At 36.7% G+C, this 18162-nt stretch overlaps 1 protein-coding gene across 1 annotated transcript in view; it reads left to right on the top strand.

The window, feature by feature from the left end:
• The window catches only part of chic (profilin chickadee), a 31031-nt gene extending 22151 nt beyond the window's left edge, over positions 1-8880 (top strand). The window contains exons 2-4 of the mRNA XM_083122621.1: positions 2369-2540; positions 4346-4445; positions 5980-8880. Of these exons, the coding sequence (XP_082978747.1) occupies positions 2369-2540; positions 4346-4443 (270 nt within the window). The 3' untranslated portion in view covers positions 4444-4445; positions 5980-8880. The remainder of the gene's footprint in view (positions 1-2368; positions 2541-4345; positions 4446-5979) is intronic.
• The last annotated feature ends 9282 nt before the right edge of the window (positions 8881-18162 follow it).

The following is an 18162-nucleotide window of genomic DNA, read 5'->3' as shown; positions in this document are numbered from 1 at the left end:
GACCTTAAACTTTAGAAACATGTTATGTCATCCCAACGTCTGCACCTGGCACAAATTTATTTAGTGTGATAAAAATTCATAAATCTAAAATCCAGATTAATTCCTCCTATATGAAATAAAGGACACCTCTCAGTGAAAATGTTATCATTCGGGTGTTAAGGAAGGTGATAAAAAGTAATTGTAATAACAGTGAGTGGAATTTCCCTTATTTCAACAGCATATAATGTTATCTAAGATTGTTTTAACAAGATTATTGATGTTCACGAGTGTGTCTAAATGTAACAGATAAACCGTATTGTTATGGTTGGTCAAGAATGGATTGATCTTGAACATAAGGAAAAATGGAAGACTTATGTTGCTGTGACAATAAATCTTCTAATTTTGGAATGCCGGAGAGAGGAAGAAACATTATAGCCCCAAAATCTGAAGAAAAACTTCAATGTTTTCTGTATAAATGATAAGAGGCAGAGCAATACCCTAACAACACCCAAAATATTACCAATAAAACCATAGTCTTATGCACAAAATATACAGGGTGTCTAAGAAATTTTTTATGAAAACAAAAATTAAGTGTTTTTTCGCTATTGACAGACACGAAAAAATGGTACCAAAATGTTCGGAAACTATTAGTTTTATTGGCAATAGGAAAGAAATCAATAAATCTCCACGTGAACACCCTTGTTAGCACGGAGTACATCTAGTCGAAATTCAATGCATTAGCCAACATCACAGGAGGGATTGATGTGATGACTTGGGTTATCCGTTGTTGGAGAGTTGTAAGATCGGATACAGGAGTTCTGTAGACATTCTCTTTCACATAACCCCATACAAAAATCTAAAGGGGTTATGTCTGGAGATCGTGCAGGACATGCTGTCGGTCCATCTCGGCCAATCCATTTTCCAGGAAATGTCTGAAGGTAGGAACGAACCTCCAGACTCTTAATGTGGTGGTGCACCATCTTGTTGAAAGATAACATCTGGGTGGTATTCTAGCAATTGAGGAACAGCAAACAATTGCAACATGTTGAGATTCACTAGAGATCTTAGTGTCCTCACAGAAAAAGAATGGTCCGATTATTCTGTCATGCAGCAGCATGCACCAAATATTCACCTTCGGGCTGCCCATGGTCGGCTCCCTCACCTTATGAGGAGGCTCTTTACCCCAGACACGCACATTGTGTGTATTCACTAAACCACTGACATGAGACTGTCTCATCTGATAAAGCAACGTTCGAGATAGTCATTATCAGCATCCTTAATCATTTAGTGGTTTATTAGGCTGTAAGAAAGGAAATTTAATATGTAAACACTTACATTTCTCTTGATTTTAAAATTAAATAATTTTTATGGACAATGATAGTATAGTGTGTTTTGTAGAAAAATTTACAAAATACTAATGTTAAACCGTCAATGTTGTTATTATAATTTCATTGTAAATAAACATGACGTCTGATATTTTGCAAATTATCATTAAAAACATTTCCAAACTTCAGCTACAAAGATATAAAAATATTTTTGTTACATTTATAGAGTACATCCAGAATGTTTTATTTTCACTGGAGGAAAAGTTACTGAAACACACTGAACAAACATTTCCATAAGGGGTTCATATAAACAATGAGAAAAATGTATATTTACATACTTTTTTTTTTTTTTGCTTTAATCAAACTGTTCATGTATATTACATGGCTGCTTACTAGAGAAAACCTTTCTATAAATAACATATTTATATGCATGGTGTCAAAACCATACAAGCAATTTTAAGCATATTTTTTTAAATAAAAAAATCAAATGATTTTTATCCATGCTGCACACTGGTGTTCAGTCAGTAGGGCAACTGACTGGAATGTGGGAGAGTAGCTGATTACCTGGCTGGATCCTGCAAGGTGAGAATTGTTGCAACCTTGTCCCTGCATTAAATTGGCTCTGGAGATCACCCAGCCTCTATGAAATGGGTATAGTGTGGGTGTAAAGGCAACAAAACTTGGTGCTGATTACATCACCTCTACAAATGGCAGAGATCTATGAATGTGTGGACCACAGATCCCCTGCGCATGGCACAGTGCAGTGATCACAGGGAACTTTACCTTACCGTATGTCTTGATAAAAACACTTGTTATAAATGTTGAGTAAATAAACACTATAGTCAGTACAAGTATATTATTAGTTCAGTTATATCAAATTAATATTTGTCCATTAAATACATGCCATTCTGATGAGACTTGGATGATCCTCGGTTGGTGTGGTAGGTCTCGAATGACTGTTGTCAACGAGTTTAATTTAGTTTTAGCAAATGGCATAGACCATTGCATAACACATTGTAGGAGTGAAATGACTGTTTCTCATGATTTTATTTTTTTCTTTTCAGGTTTCGAAAGATGAATTGTGCAAACTAGTACAAGGTTTTGAAAAGCAAGATATACTCACTTCTTCAGGTGTCACGTTGGCAGGCACCCGCTACATTTATTTGTCTGGAACGGATAGAGTTATTAGGGCTAAACTTGGCAAAGTCGGAGTACACTGCATGAAAACACAGCAGGGTGAGTTACACATTTTGTGAATGGTAGTATTTACTATTTTATACATGAGTCATTAGAAATGTATACTGTTAGAATGAAGATGTTCGTAAATGCAGAGTATCTCAAGCAGTGGTGGGAAGATGAACCCCCTCACAATCTCCCACAGGGTGTATGCCACTACTTATAACAGCCAATCAATTAACAGGGTGCGACTGGGAACTAAACTATATGTATAATTTTTTCTCAAAACATGAAACATTAGCTGTAACAAGAAATAAATATTTCTAAAGCAATGTATTCATCACAGTGGTTTTGTTAATCTACAGAAACTCTCTTGATATTGTCCAAGTCAGATCTGGTAAACAAGTGACTTGACATATATTATAGTTCATTTTCATTCCATCAGTTCTTGTATGTAGTAACCCTGAAGCACAATTACAGTAATATTTAATTTTGGATAAATTGTGTAGACCATTAAATGTTTATCCACAAAATTTAAAAACTTTTCCTGGAGAACCTTGAATTTTGAAGTATCAACTCTGATAACTCAGTAGTAAATATAATCTGCTTCGTAATGATGGCAGAATCTGCCATAATTCAATATCTGTAATGCTGGCTGAATTCTATATGCTGTCTCCCTCCCAAATATTGGGGAGGGATGGGATGGGCTTGCTGCTCTACATATGAGGTTCCTGTGAATCCAGAGGAGGGAGTCTATTGTGTGGGCAGAATTCTGAAGCTAATTTGTAGCTATTTAATAGGGAGCTACTAACAGCAAATCAAAAATAGTTAACAAATGCATCATGGTTACCATACACCCTCTTTGCTGAAAATTTACACTAGAAAAAGGGAAAGAAAACTTGACAACTTTTTTCAGTGAAAATGGTCTTAACAAATCCTTTAAAAAATTATAAAACTTGAAATAAAAGTAGCATAACAAGTGACAACATGCATGCTAGAGTCATGTTAGTGTGAATGGGAATATATATGATAAGTAAAATTGATTCTCAAAACACTAGTGGCCGCGGTGGCTCAGTCGGTAATGCGTCCGACTACCATGCTCAAGGTTCCAGGTTCGATCCCCGGTCGGTTCAAATCTGGAAACTTTCCTAAAGTTGGAAGCGGCCCCGGTGCCCACCCAGCGTCGAATGACATGGGTACCTGGGGGCAACTTATCTTGCTTTTTCCATGATACAATTTATCTCTTGGTCAGATCATCCTGTACACAACACTAATCACTAGACCGGATTTTAAAGGAAAAAAAAAATCCTCTAAAAGGAACCAAAAAAAGTTAAATTTTTGCCAAAAAAGGAAACAAAAAGTACTGTACTATACTTTACTTTTGCAATCCACTATAAATACTATTTTAAATGAAAGCACAATATATACCATTCATATGTAAAAAGGAATACATGAAATATTGTATTATTGTATCCTTTTTTATACATGAATGGCATATATTGTGCTTTCATTTAAAATATTTTTAGTTGAATCCAAAAAAAAACTATAGTCCTTTTTAATTTCCTTTTTTTGAAGGTAAAGAACAGTGAATAATCTTACTATCAGTTTCGATTAAATCTTCCTTGAAACAGCTTACCGCATTCCATAAATTGCTGCCACTTGTATACCTGGCTTTGCCATTTCACTGACACTCAATACTGTCGCACAGTAAAGTTAAAACTATTCTAAACATGTATAGAGTTTGAAAATTTTGCATTGTTTACTGTAGTTAGCATGAAGTTACTAGATTTCTAATAGTACATCATGTGATTATTGTACATCTTGATCAGTATTCTTTTAGTAATAGTTGTAACATCTTATTTTAGCTGTGGTGATTTCACTTTATGAAGATCCAATTCAACCCCAGCAAGCTGCATCTGTAGTGGAAAAGTTAGGTGATTACTTAGTGTCTTGTGGATACTAGAGGTGAGTAAAGATAAGTTTTCTTTGCATATTTATACTTTTGTCAATATTTTGGAAAATTGTAAGATGTTCTTTAATTGTATTCAAATGTTAAACGCATGGCCATGAAGTTAGGTGGGTGGCAGAAGTTCGCTGGTGCCACTTGGGATCACAACTCCATGTCTACAGAGGTTTAAGAGCATGGAGGATCTCATGGTAGAGTTGGTCTTTGTAATCCATGTGATACACACTGACAGTATATGCTCGCAAGGTCAGGGTTGACAACTGTATGCCCCAGAGAGAGGTTTGTCTGATGCTCGAACTAGGCAATGCAGCACTGTTGACATTGCCACACAGTGTGCGGGAACTAGCTTCTTTTGCCCTGCTCTCGCTTTGCTTTTCCCACATGTGGCACTAGCGCAATTCTGCGCAGCAGCTTATTTTCATGGCCGTGCCCTTAATTAGGATTTTTCTTCCTGAAAAATTTGGTGTTTGTTGTGACAACTCCAAATTGTGCCCCATTGGCGAGGGGGAGGAGAAAAATGGCAAACAACTCTAATTCAATAGGAAGAGTAACTTCTTGCATAGTTGGCTATGGGAATGCACCTCACCTCATTTGAAATTAGGTGCAACATTTATCAATACGATGTTTTTTGGGATATGAAACAAGAGGTTTGATTGGTTTCGTTTAACTGAATAACCAACCTGATGATGAGTACAGGTGGAAATTGATTGCGTAGCGTAATTTTGGAGCTATAACTGGAATGCTTGTTTGAAGCAGTCAAAATGAGGCTACTGCTACTAGTGGTTTAAAGTGCCATCCATGTCTATTTGTACAAAGTATGTAAATTTTATTATTACAAATTCAGTTATTTTATCTATTCTTTCTAACTTTCTTTCTGTGTTAATTGCACTGAGTAGTAAATGATTCAGCTTTTGAAGTAGATGACCAGCAGTTATGAAGGGAAAAAATGGTAGGAAATGTGATATAAATAGTTAGTTTTTGTTAGAATTTGGATTTAATACTAAAACAGATTTTGGTTATTGCATATTGTTGAGATTGATTTTGGTGGTACTTCTGGCAAAGTACATCATCTCAACGCTTTTCTGGGGTTCTAATATGTTATTCACTTGCTATGCTGAAATCACATGTTTCATAATAAAAGTAAATTGCTTCATGGTTTCATTCATACAGGCAAGAAAATACAATTTTGGGGGCTTTTTTAGCATCAAAAGGAAGCCTCAATGAGCAAGACATTCCTACGAAAAGTTTTCTGTTATGTCCTCTACACACTGAACGTTGACATTCTTGCAGAGGAACACCCTGTAGAATTTGATTGTAAATGAGATGACAGGAAGTATGTTGAGGGCAGATTGGCTTATCCAAGCATCAAGTGCACTGAAATTTTTGAGGACAAAAAGTATTTTGAGTATTGAACCGTTGTGAATATTAAATGACGTTTACTTGTTCTATTGTATTAGAAACTAGGTTTCTAGTACGAGTACCAAATACTCTCTTTTGGTCAGATCTGTTACTGATGATAGTTCTTTGTTGCAGGTAGTGATTAGGGCTATTTTCCTGGCGACCTGACCAGAATAAGAAACAAAGGAGCATAAAACTTCGGAGCAAAAGTTGTTTTTTAATACAGTGAACAGTTGTGTGCATCATGGTTCCGGCTAATTGTTCAGTTAGGGTTAAAACTCGTCTGGTGAAATCTTGAACTGCATTTTTCTTCTCAGAATACCTTGTCCTGATAATGTGGCAAACATACGTGTGATTTTTTTGACATGAGGAAATGAGCATTGATGGTTTCCTTAATGTGGATGTTGTAAAAGGTTTCTCCAAGGTACACCTTGAGTTCTGTGGAGTCAAGTTAGTGTCTTGAAAAGTTCTCACCTGTATTTGCATCAGCCTGTTTGTCCAGCGATGTCGTCCTATCTTTAACAAGCTGCAACTAGTCTTGATGCCAAGGTGTGCCTTGAAGATGGTTTCAAAAAATGATTTAAAAGGATGAAAAAAAAGTTAACGTTATATAGGTGATCTAAGTACGCCCAGTATGTTTGATACTGAAATCATTGGCGTTTTTAATCTCTAGTCCTGCTCTTTCCCCCCAGTGTGTGCACATCTTCATCACAAGTTTGTAGGCCTCTGTTGGCTGGTTGTCTTTCTAGCTCTATCCTGCTTAAAATACAATGTAAAAGTATTGCTGTGTCGAGGGATCTGTTAATTGTATGAGAAAACAAAATGAAATTCCTATTCAAAGTGGAAAAATGCCTGACTGATTTTGGAGCTCCGAAGGTGGCATGATAATGCGAATTGTAGTGTGTCCAGATATGGACCCTCCGTGAGAGGCCATATTTCTGCATGCACTGTGATGTATTTTTTAATGGTTTGCAGACTTTAAATAAAAAAAATTATGAAATAACATTATATATAAACACACACATGTACACAATGCTCAGTTTAGTGCTAAGTTACTGGTGGATTTTGACGAATTTTGTTTTATCGTCTAATTATAAACCTTAAGTAGCTTATATTCGCAAAATTTCTATGAAAAAAGTTGTATAAAGTGTCCTGTAATTTAGGTGAAGATGTTGGTGTGATTGCTGGGATATGAAGTTCCAGACAGATTGGTGGGGAGTGATAAATTTATTTTTGCAAATTTGATTTTCTTTCGTTTGTAAAGCAATAGGATGTAGCCGTTTATATGTTTTCTGTGTTTTCCTATTTCTGCCTCGTAAACTTAATGTAGTTCCAATGTAGACACCACGTGTGTCAAGTCATTTCTTGCTCAGCCTTCAAAAGATTGGTAATTTGTCAATGATTGGTAATTTGTCAATTTTTTCTTGCATTGTTTTTTGTTTAAATGGACGGAAGAGTAGTGGCAAAACATCAGTGAACAAAATCGTATTCATAATGCAAAGGCCTGAGCAAGAATGGTTGTGTGCCAATTGTTCAATTTCGTGATCAGTTTGCTGGGTTTATACTTTTTGTACTAATTTTGATGACTGCTGTATTCCAATAATTTTGAGTAATTCTAAAAAGGAAAAATGTACCAATCCCCTCCAGAACTCCCAATAAAATTAAGTAAAACAAATTCTTTGGTGTTTTCTCTGCCATAAAAATGTAGTTGCTTTAGTTTTTTAAAATTTTTTTGGTAAGTATTTGAGCTGAAAATACCTTGTACAATAATAGTGTGGAATTTGTGTATTTGAAGTGAAAAAAAAATCAGCTCTTTCACGTCACGAGCATTGCATTGAAATGCACAATTCCTTTTTTTTTTTTAACTTAAGATTGGATATACATGGTTTATCTGTGCAGAAGTGTGACTGGTTTATTGATACGCTGTTAACGTTATGATGGTCATTATAATCTGTTTACAAGGCTTTAGTTGTAGAATTAACTAACTCAAGCAAAATATTTCATCTTGAATAGGTGTTTTCCAGGATCAGTATAGTGATTTGTGTATTGTGACTGCTGTGCTGTATACTCGATAATGACAATTCTTGTTCTTTTAGTTTTCTTTCCTACTTCAGTAACTGAGGCTGGTGATTTAGTTTTCGTTCCAATTTTTGCTTGATTAGAAAAGAAATACATGTAATGTAGATGAAAATATACTTTTCCCATTGATGTATGTAAACTTTTATGTACATTATGGCCTAATGTTCATAGGAAGAACATGTTGAAATTGCACGACAAGTGGCCCTAAGTGCTGTCCTGATTTGCCAGTTTTTTTTATAACTGAGGGGACCAAAATAAAACAAATGTGATGTTCAGGATGTGATCTTCAGAGAAGTACAGAGGAGTTGGTTAAAGTTGCCCAAGACTGAAGGTGTAAATTTTGCAATTAGCTGAAGTTGTAAATCTGCAATAGTATTCCAGAAAATGGTGGAAAGGAGACATATCAAAAAGAGACAACCATACTAATAACGAGCATAAAAATACTATTTCCTGTATATACTTATATTTATATTTCTTTTTCAAAATATTGGATTAAGCACAAAAAATAAATTGCTGGAGAAATGTCATGGGTTTTAGTGAAGTACATGTTCCAATTTGTCAATTGTAATTTGAGATCGTATAGTCCTAATTGATAATTGTAAGTAATGCCATGACGCTGTAAAGTTATTAAATATCAACCAGCCAGCAGGTACTGGTCATTGAAATAGAACCCTCAGGATATAGGCATGTGCATGAAGTCCATAACGTATGTTTTGTGGCTTATACTGCCTGTCTCACAAAAATGCATTTTACAGTAATAGAAATACTTTTTTCAAGATGGATTACTGATTGATTACTGCTTCCAGTTTTTACAGACCTTTATTGCATGGTTTAATGAATTTACAAATGTTTTGTCAGTTAAATGAGATGTTCTCTTGCTGTTTTTAGTACTGAATGCTTGAGCATTTTGTAAGTAACTATAATAAATATATATTGACCAACAACGAGAGTTTTGAAGTGGTGTTTTTTTTTCCAGTTCATCTTACGAAATTTATTTTCCAAATCCCTTGAAATACGAAGTATATGTTGTAAGTTATGGCAATATAAAAGAAATTTCTGGGATTAAACTACAAACTCTTTAAGAATTGGAATTTTCTTTAAAGAAGTTTTAACTATTTACGCAACTCCCTTAAAGGCGAATGGTTATTGTAGATATTTTTTGTGCAAATTGCCCTAGGAAAGCCACCTGGCGGATGTTAGTCCTCAAAAGAGTATTACACCATTGGAGTTTTTTTTACTGCATGGATACTTCAATTTTGATTAAATAATAGCTGCCGTTTAGCCATATAAATTTTGTTTATGCAATACATTTGCAAAATAATTGATTTTATTGAAAACAAATACAGGATGTGTAAAATTTCCATCAAATTTTAAAACAATCCTCCAAAGTTCCTAACATTTTCCATTTGAATTTTTAGTGTTAGCCAGGATGTGCTTCCGTTATTCCAAAATGTTTAGGGGCTCAATGTAGCTTAAAATAGGTCCTTTGTATGAGCTACTTGGGAAAAAAATGGTGAACTCTGCTTTATAAATCCAGTTAATGGAAATTGTTAGTGACATCATATGTGACCCAATGAGAAATTAGCATGCCATGCTTTCAAAGAATTGGTGCAAGTTACAAGCATTCATAGTATGTTAAGTCTAGTGTTAAAACACATTGTTGTGGGGTACTGAAGGTTATGGGTTGGAAGGCACAAATGCTGTCTTTGCAATAATGTAGAGGTACAAAAGCAACATCAGTAACCAAAATGAATGGTCAGTATTCTTTTTTTATTTATTTAGTTTCTACAGGGTGCAGCAATGAATCTGGAGAACAGCCCCTGCTTTACCATTCAGTTATGATGGAGTTTTGGAACTGGACACCGTGCATTTGCTCTAATAGCATATTACAAAAACATCGGGGATAATCCTAGCTTGCCAGTTCACCGGATCTGTCTGTGTGTGATCAATTGGGGAGGGGGGTATTTGAAAGGAAAATGTTCCAACCAACCCCCTTCTTAATGATCAGATTGGGGAATATATGGTTTAAATTCCTACCAAAAGATTGAGGAGTGCGTAGAACGAAATGGAAGTCATCGTAGTAATGTTACATTCAAATACAATGTAACGATTGCATTTGTATTTTCTTTTGGTATTTCTTAAATGAAAAATGTAGTCAATTTTGTCTTAATTATGTATGCATTTGTTGTGCATTATGTATTATTTTGTCAAGTGGGGAGCATTGCTGCACCCTGTATAATCTTTGCTGATCTCATGAATATTCAAGAATGTCCTTCCCTACAGGAAACTGGGGAGTTCGTGAGAAACGTCAAGTTAGTACTGTGCAGACAGGAAAAGCAGAATCACTAAGAATTGTCAGGAATTATTTCTTTAAAATGGGGCAATAACTTGCACATTCAAACATTCTTGTAGGGTGTTGGCTGATCAAATAAGTATGTCAATGTAACATAGATATTTTTACTCAAACCTAGGGTTGTCAAGCTTCTGTATGAATATAGTAATTTGATTGTTTGCTTAATTCCACTAAAAGGTGGTGGTAGTCGTAGATATGCAAATTATCCACTAATTCAATCTATTTTTTTCATTGGATAAAATTCCACTGATGCAGGTACCTTTGCTTCCTTGAAACTTTGCATAACACCTAGTGAATGTACAGTCATGGATACTTCTGGGTTGTAATCATTACATTGAAAGTCTATGTATTAAATACAACCCAGAAGTGTCTGTGACTATACAGTGGCAAATGCAAGAGTTCTAGCCAGGATATATGTAATCTTTTGTATCTAAAGTCTAACCCATTTTTGTGGGCAACTGACCAAGAACATCTTGAATGATCACTGCAGTAAAATGCAAATATTTTGAAGCATGCACTTGTTAGAATAATGAACTGTCAAACCAGATGTGCATGCTCTTAACCAATGATAGACCTTTTAGCTGTTCAGTGTGATGTTATAAGACAGGGAAAATAAAAGTTTGGCAAGCAGGCCAATTTATATTTAGGCACACCAGCACAAATTATTCCTTGAAAGAAAAGAGGATTTAAAAAATGAGATGGGCAATTTGCCTAATGTAACTGGCATCCATTTAACCTTGCTTGTAGTGAACTTTGGTACAATACATTCAGATATTGGCAATGTTTCCTCAAGTATTGGATAGTTTATACATATTGAAGGTATTTGGTCATCAGCCTGGATTTAGACTACAAAAGCTGACCAAGTCTGCAAGCAAAAAGGCACAGAATAAAAGGGATAAATCGGGGATTTGCTTTCAATAGTGAGTAATGAAAGGTCTCAAAATTCTCCCATCCAGTGCTGTTTCCCAGTGACGTGCACTGAGGAGTAGCTAGTCTAGCAGAGATAGATCAATCAATCTCACATCTCGAATTATATTCAAATCACAATATTTATTGTCTTGTTAAAGCCACCACAGCTCATATGCAACACCTTCTTTTCCACGCACTTCTCGTCCATCGGTGTTCTCCGCGGGCAAAGCAGGCTGGATACCCTAGCTCGCTCTTCTTCAGCCAGGCCAGTTTCCAGGTAGAAACGGCCGGCCCAAGGAAAAGGAAGATTTCTGCCTCTACTTCCCTTGCCCCCACGCCCCCGCTGCAATGGTTGAAAGCCCAGGCTTTCAGGTCCCCCAGTCTATCTCCTATAGGACAGATAGGGGATTGGTTTCTCATAATTTTTTTTATAAATCCTCTAAAGAACACAGGGTAAAATTGTCTGCAGTACTTATGTTCTCTGTATTTACACAACCTTTTACACGTTGTACAATATGTGTGTATGTATAATATGGGATGTAGTTTTATTATTTATAAAATGGGAACGTGTTATGTGCAGACAATAATGTTATGCTTTCTTTCTTTCTTTTTTTCTTTTTCAAATATGGAATATATAATGATTAAATTACAAATATGTGCTCAGGCTCTCTTGACTCTCGTTTTAGTAGTGTTTTATTTAAATATACTAATATATTGGCCTGTAACAGTCATAAATACGGATGTATTTATTTGGGCAAGAGAACGCGTGTTCATATTGTTGTTGGTTTGGTTTATTTTACTTCGCTTTTCTGCCACATTTGGTTATCGCGAAAATGAGGATTGAGTGATGATATGATGAAATTGGTGAAGGGACCTCATATGAACAATCCAGGCCAGGATTCGAACCCGTGATGAGTGCGCATTCTTGTCCTATGTGTTGCAGTGAATAATGAAATAATTTGGAATGAAAAATGTATCTCAGAACTCAAAAAGTCAAATGAATATAATTGAAGAAACTACAAAAAAGTGTGTTGTGTTTTGTTTCCTGTCACCAAATCAACCAAGCGTGGGGGAGTGGTTATCACAACGTGCTACGACACCAGGCGTTCCGGGTTCGAACCCTGACCCGGGCATGGGCGTTCCCTGTGCTCGTCCCTTCATCAGTTTCATCGTATCATCTTCACAATTAACCAAATGTGACAAAAAAGCGATGCTAAGTAACAAAAATGAAATCAAATCATTGATTGATTGCTCAAATTGGTTTATTTTACTTCGCTTTTCCGCCACTTTTGGTACAACAAAATAGATGAAGGAACACACACAAAGAACACAAATGGCCAATCCGAGATTCGAACCCAGGATCTCTGGCTTAGAGTCAAATCAAATAGTTTTTTATTTTTGAATGTGGGTGGGGGTTACGTGTACTTTTTTCTAGTACTCGTTCATAATTTTGCAATCTTTTCCTGTTATTGACATTCTTCTTTTTTGAAGGAATACTGGCCCTAAAGGGAGGAGGGGTGTGACTCACCCCCCCCCCCCTTGAGCACGCCACTGACTGCTACCCCAAGTGTCGACGTCACCGCACGTCACTGTTGTTTCAATATTTACGGCTGTAATTTCATAATCCATGTGGAGGATTATAATTTTTAATTTAACTTTATATATTCACAATTTTTTTTGCTTTCAAAGTTAATAAATTTATCTGTTCTCACCTCAAATAGTAATTTTATCAACAAAAATTGCTCTGTATTGATGATTGCAACTCATTCACGGGCATTCCTGGGTTGAGATTCGAACCTGGAGTCTTCAGTATCAAGACTGTGGGTTGACCAATCAAAGTGTCTGGTCAAAAGGGACAGTGACGGACAGGCTTACTCTCGAGGCATGGGAGGATATGAACTTTTTTCATGCAATTGCCGCCTATTATGCACGTTGAAGACGAAGTCGAGAGGAAGGGGATTGATTACGCTTTATTCTCACGATCGTTGAAATATTTAGTTCTAGTTGTCGAGAGGAGGAGAAGCACCTGCCTGTGCTTCCTAAATCTGCCGATGCAGATCTTATCCAACATTTTCCATGGAGGGGGTAAGGGTAAATTTTGGGCTAAAATGGCCATACTTTGGAAGTTTGTGAAAATTTAAAGAGTATATTATTGTGAAAATTTAAAGAGTATATTATTGTTCTCATACTACTTAACGTATGTATTTGGTGTTCGTTTATACAGGGTGTCATTTTAATGGCGCCCACGGACCACAGATTCGTAGAGGACATCAAAATAAAAAACTTTTCTCGGTGCGTCGATTCGACGCTACAGCCGTTAAAAACACAGTTTTGCCGCCTGGATGCTGGCAACCCAACACAACATTTGATCGTATCTCTGACGTCATATCCTGCGTCAAAACAGCACACGGCAGGGTTGCAAGGAACACACAAAGTTGTGAAAAAAGACAAACTACCAACCACATTATTAGCTGTAAAAGTAAGCTAGAAACGCGTGCAGTAGACGGGAATCAGGGAAAATTGCGCCCGGGAAAAATGCGCTCTCGCAATAAAAGTGGGAAAAATGCGCCCTCCCAAGAGTAACCACATTAGAAAGTGGGAAAAATGCGCCCAGCACATATGACCAGTCAGCAGGAGAGAAACTGACAGCGTTTCTTGACTACTTTGTGCAACAATGGCTGCAAAATTCAAATCTACCAGTTGATGTGTGGCACTGTGGAGATGCAAAGCACCGCACGAACAATGCTGTCGAAGGGTGGAACAATAAGCTGCAGGAGAAAGTTCGAGTTCATCCCAACTTCTACACCCTTCTGAAGACGCTGAAGCAGGAAGCGGAATACAGCGGATACAAATATGACAGGGCTAGCATCGGTTTGGAAGGAACGAAGAGGAAACGAACGTACATAAAACTGGATGAACAGATTAGCAAAATTTTACATACTCACAAAACAAGCACACCCAAGGACCTTACCAAGTGCCTGAGAAGTCTGGCGTACACCCAAAAAATGGAGTAAAAGATCGTCAACGGAGGTCACAAGAAATGGAAATACAAATGTAAATAAAAACTTTAATCAAATAAAATAAAAATTACAACATATTAAATAAAAATTACAAAAGTAAAATTTAAAAAAAATTATGACAACGGACATCATCTCCAGCTTCTAAACACGCCACAAAAATTAATATTTTTACTGTACTTTAAAAACAAAATTATCTTTCCTGACAGTCCCAAGCCTATGTTAAGTGTGAGGGGAAGCTGCGTAAAGGTTGTTTTAATCAACATATTATAATATTGGTGAAGGTTGTGTGTGCTGGGCGCATTTTTCCCACTTTTCATTGTGGTTACTCTTGAGAGGGCGCATTTTTCCCACTTTTATTGCGAGAGCGCAATTTTCCCGGGCGCATTTTTCCCGACACCGTAGACGGAACATGATAGCCTACCAGCCAGAAGATCAGCAGTCGTCATCTCAGGGGGAGGGGGAAGTGAACCAAGCATATGAGAAATTGTAAAAACGTATTCAAAATTGTGTCAATATCAAATTTTGTCTCCGCCTACATGTCAAATATCAACAATAATAAATTTTATTGGACTTACCCAACTTACATGTGGCTGTTTACGCCCAGCTACATGTCAAATATTTGCAAATCTCGTTGCAAGGTTGATATCTACAGGTTTGTGTCCAGATGCCTTGTGGTACTTTTGTGCTGATAACGGAAGTATCGGAGGTTCACGTTATTACATTACGGCTAAAACACGTACAACCACAGTAACAATCTAATTATGAATCCGTAGCGAATATACACTGTTCACAGTTGCAAACCATTACATGTGTATCCGGTGCATAGATAAACAGTCGTCAGAGAGCTTGTATTACTACTACTTATATCCCTGTATATTCAACCATTTTTGTCAGTTGCAGGGTTGCTACGCGACTGGAAAACAGGGAAAAGTCAGGGAATTTGGTTGGTCAGGGAATTTTGCATATTTTCTGGAATTTACGCGCATTTTGGAGTTGCAGGAGAACCAGTTACAAAATGAACGAACGGTTCATTTCCACTTCCGAATTCGGTTCTTGTGATTCCAGTCCCCCCAAAAGATTCAGTTCAGAAACTTGTTCCTCTCGTCATTATGACTTCTAGTCTGTTACGTACAAAATTATGGTTCCTTCGCATTTCAATTCTATATTTATTCACTCTCGGATCTAGGTTCTTGGATCCGTTCATTTTGCGACTTGTTCTTGTGAAGCTGTTCAAGACCGGAATTTGGAGAGGCGTGAGATTTTTCCTTAGAGAACAAGCTACTCAAGACGAAATCTACGCACCAGCCATCCTCAGAATTTCTTGCGGAAAAAATGTTGTTTTAGCTTTGTGTGTGGTAAGGAAATTTTCTTTCTTCAAGAACACACCTGTTCGGAACCAGTTCTCTTTTGATACGTGAAGCGGAGCAGGTTGGTGTTCGGACAGTTTATTGGTTTTGGATCTGCAATAAAGCTTGAAGAGCAGAATTTCACATAACTGGCTGTGGTTGACGTCACACTGGACGGGTGCAGATGCCGAGTAAAAACAAAGGGACTCGCTACTTCGTTCCCCCCGTGAACCCGTTCTGTGAATTTGAGTCGTCCGTTTGCGACCCGTTCAGAAGAAACCTGATCAACTAGTTCATTTGCCCGTTGTCGTAGTTTTTACATTGCAGAGATGTGGTACACCAGAGAAATTAGTGATTTTATGCAGTATCAGTGACGTCATTATTCGAATATGCACGTGTTTTGTGCATGTAGAATGAATTCATTTTTTAAATTTTACGTATTGTTTGCATGTAGAATGAAATTATGCTGAAAAGTGGTGAAAATGAGCCCAAGTTCCTTTTGTTTTATTACGATTTCATCATGCTACAAATGCAACTTGTACATTTCGATTTATGTCTGTTAACACATACTGCAGAGTTTTAGCGATTACTTAAGATTTTGTGAATATATGCTTTTGTGGTTAGGTTAGGAATGTCAGGTTTGGTTGTCTTAGAACAGGCGCGGCTCGTGCATTATTTTCCTGGGGGTTCACCGAAGTCATATGACTATGGAACGGAACTTTAGGTAAATAAATGTTTTTTCTGCGATAAGATAGAGAGAGACCCTCGTTTTTGCCAAAATTCTGATCATAGCCTTATATGTCAACACAGAAAATTTTATTTTACATAAAAACACATATTTTCCAGTTTTCCGTATGTAAATACATATTCTGCGAATTTTCATTTTAAATACATAAAATCGCTCATTGACTTCAGCTACCTCGTAATCCTCGAAGGAAAAATGTTTATTCTCCGCACCTCTTTCATATCGAGAGTGCTAGGTTTGTTTTGTTTTTGAACATGCTCGCTGGCAGACTTCTGGCACCTCGCCTACGATCCTATTGGAGGAAAATATTACCCCAACTGGATCTAACGCACAAGTGCTAATGTCTAAACGTACAGAATTTTTTTTTGGGGGGGGGGAACCAAGGTTTTCAAACTTTGTGCCAAATTGCACGTGTTTTGGAATGTGAAGTAGAGGAAGAGGAAGCTTTCGAAAACTTCATCGTTAGTGACATTTTGTGCTTCAAATATGCAAGAATTGTTTCTTGTGACGTGGAGCGATCTTTCTCACAATATAAGATGCTTTTTAGAGATAATCGTCACAGATTTACAATGGAGAATTTGGAAAAAACTATGGCGATCCACTGCAACTCTTCCAAACAGCTCGCTAAGAGGTAAGAATATAGAAACTGATTTCAAGTGTTTAAAATGCATGTAATATTTTGTTTTTCTTACCAAATTTTTTTAAAAAATTTTTGTCACATATTTTCCTGTTTTTATTACACATTTTCAACATTTATGACACATGAAAAAATAAACATTTCTGAGTTTTTTAGCACATAAAGTTCCGTTCCCTACATATGACACATATTTTGTTTCCGCAAATAGACTTTCTTGGGGAAACAAAGGTAGGGGGGGGGGCTTAAAATATTGGTACATAATTTTTTTTATAGAATGAGGTTTCATAGTAGAGGTGTGCGTATAAATTTAGGGCTGAAACTAAGTACAATAAATTGTGCATCTATGAAAGAAATATCGGGTTTTATGGACGTCCTCAGGATTTGTTCCAGGGATGGGAAGCAAGATCATTTTTTTTCCAGGGGGGACAAAGGAGGCACATTTTTCCTTGTAATAGTGCTGTTCTCTCAAAAAACAGTCCTTCAGTCCCTGCAACGTCTTTATAATAATCATCATAAATTACTGTGACTGAAATGAGATTATATGTGTGTAATAAATAGTTTTAGGTTGACATTAATTTTTCAGGCGGGTGTGGCCCCTTTTCCCCTTCCGGACGTCCAGGCCTGCAATTAAAACGACTAATCACAATGGTCCTACAATTATTAAAGGGAAGTGGCAACCAATGGCATGTATGTACTAGAAACCTGAGACCCTTCCAATGAAACATTACAGCTTTTTTTTTTTTCTTTCTTCAAATTTGGAGTCGTTCGACCAACACACGCTTTATCTCTTAATATTCTTTCAACAGACGAGAAGGTATGTTTAATTGTATGCATTTAAGTGGTCATTTCTTACCTGCGCAGACAGCAACACCTACACTGCATCAAATGACGTAACATAGTCCATCCTTTGGAGCATTAATACTTTGCAACAACTATCCAAGCACTTCGAAAACTTACAACCTTGAAACATTGGCACCGACAGGGTTTGTCACGTCTTCCCTTCTTGTCTAAGATCGCGCCATTCTTTTATTTTCACATATCCGAAGTGTTTCCATCTTTAAGGAAAAAGTCTGAATGCATGCACAAGTTATTTTAGTAATGTATTTCTTTTATTTTAATTCATCGTGTCTAATTACATCTTTCATTCATTTCTACTCATCCTTCTCTGCCTCAATTTTGCATTTATGCCAAGAAGTTCGGCACAAAAATATTCAACAGAGAAGATAGAA

This window comes from Lepisma saccharinum, chromosome 5 (genome assembly GCF_977018435.1).
Source record: "Lepisma saccharinum chromosome 5, izLepSacc3.1, whole genome shotgun sequence".
NCBI classification, from domain to species: Eukaryota; Metazoa; Arthropoda; class Insecta; order Zygentoma; family Lepismatidae; genus Lepisma; species Lepisma saccharinum.
The sequence above is the reverse complement of the archived record's forward strand: the minus strand, read 5'-3'. Positions and strand labels throughout refer to the sequence as shown.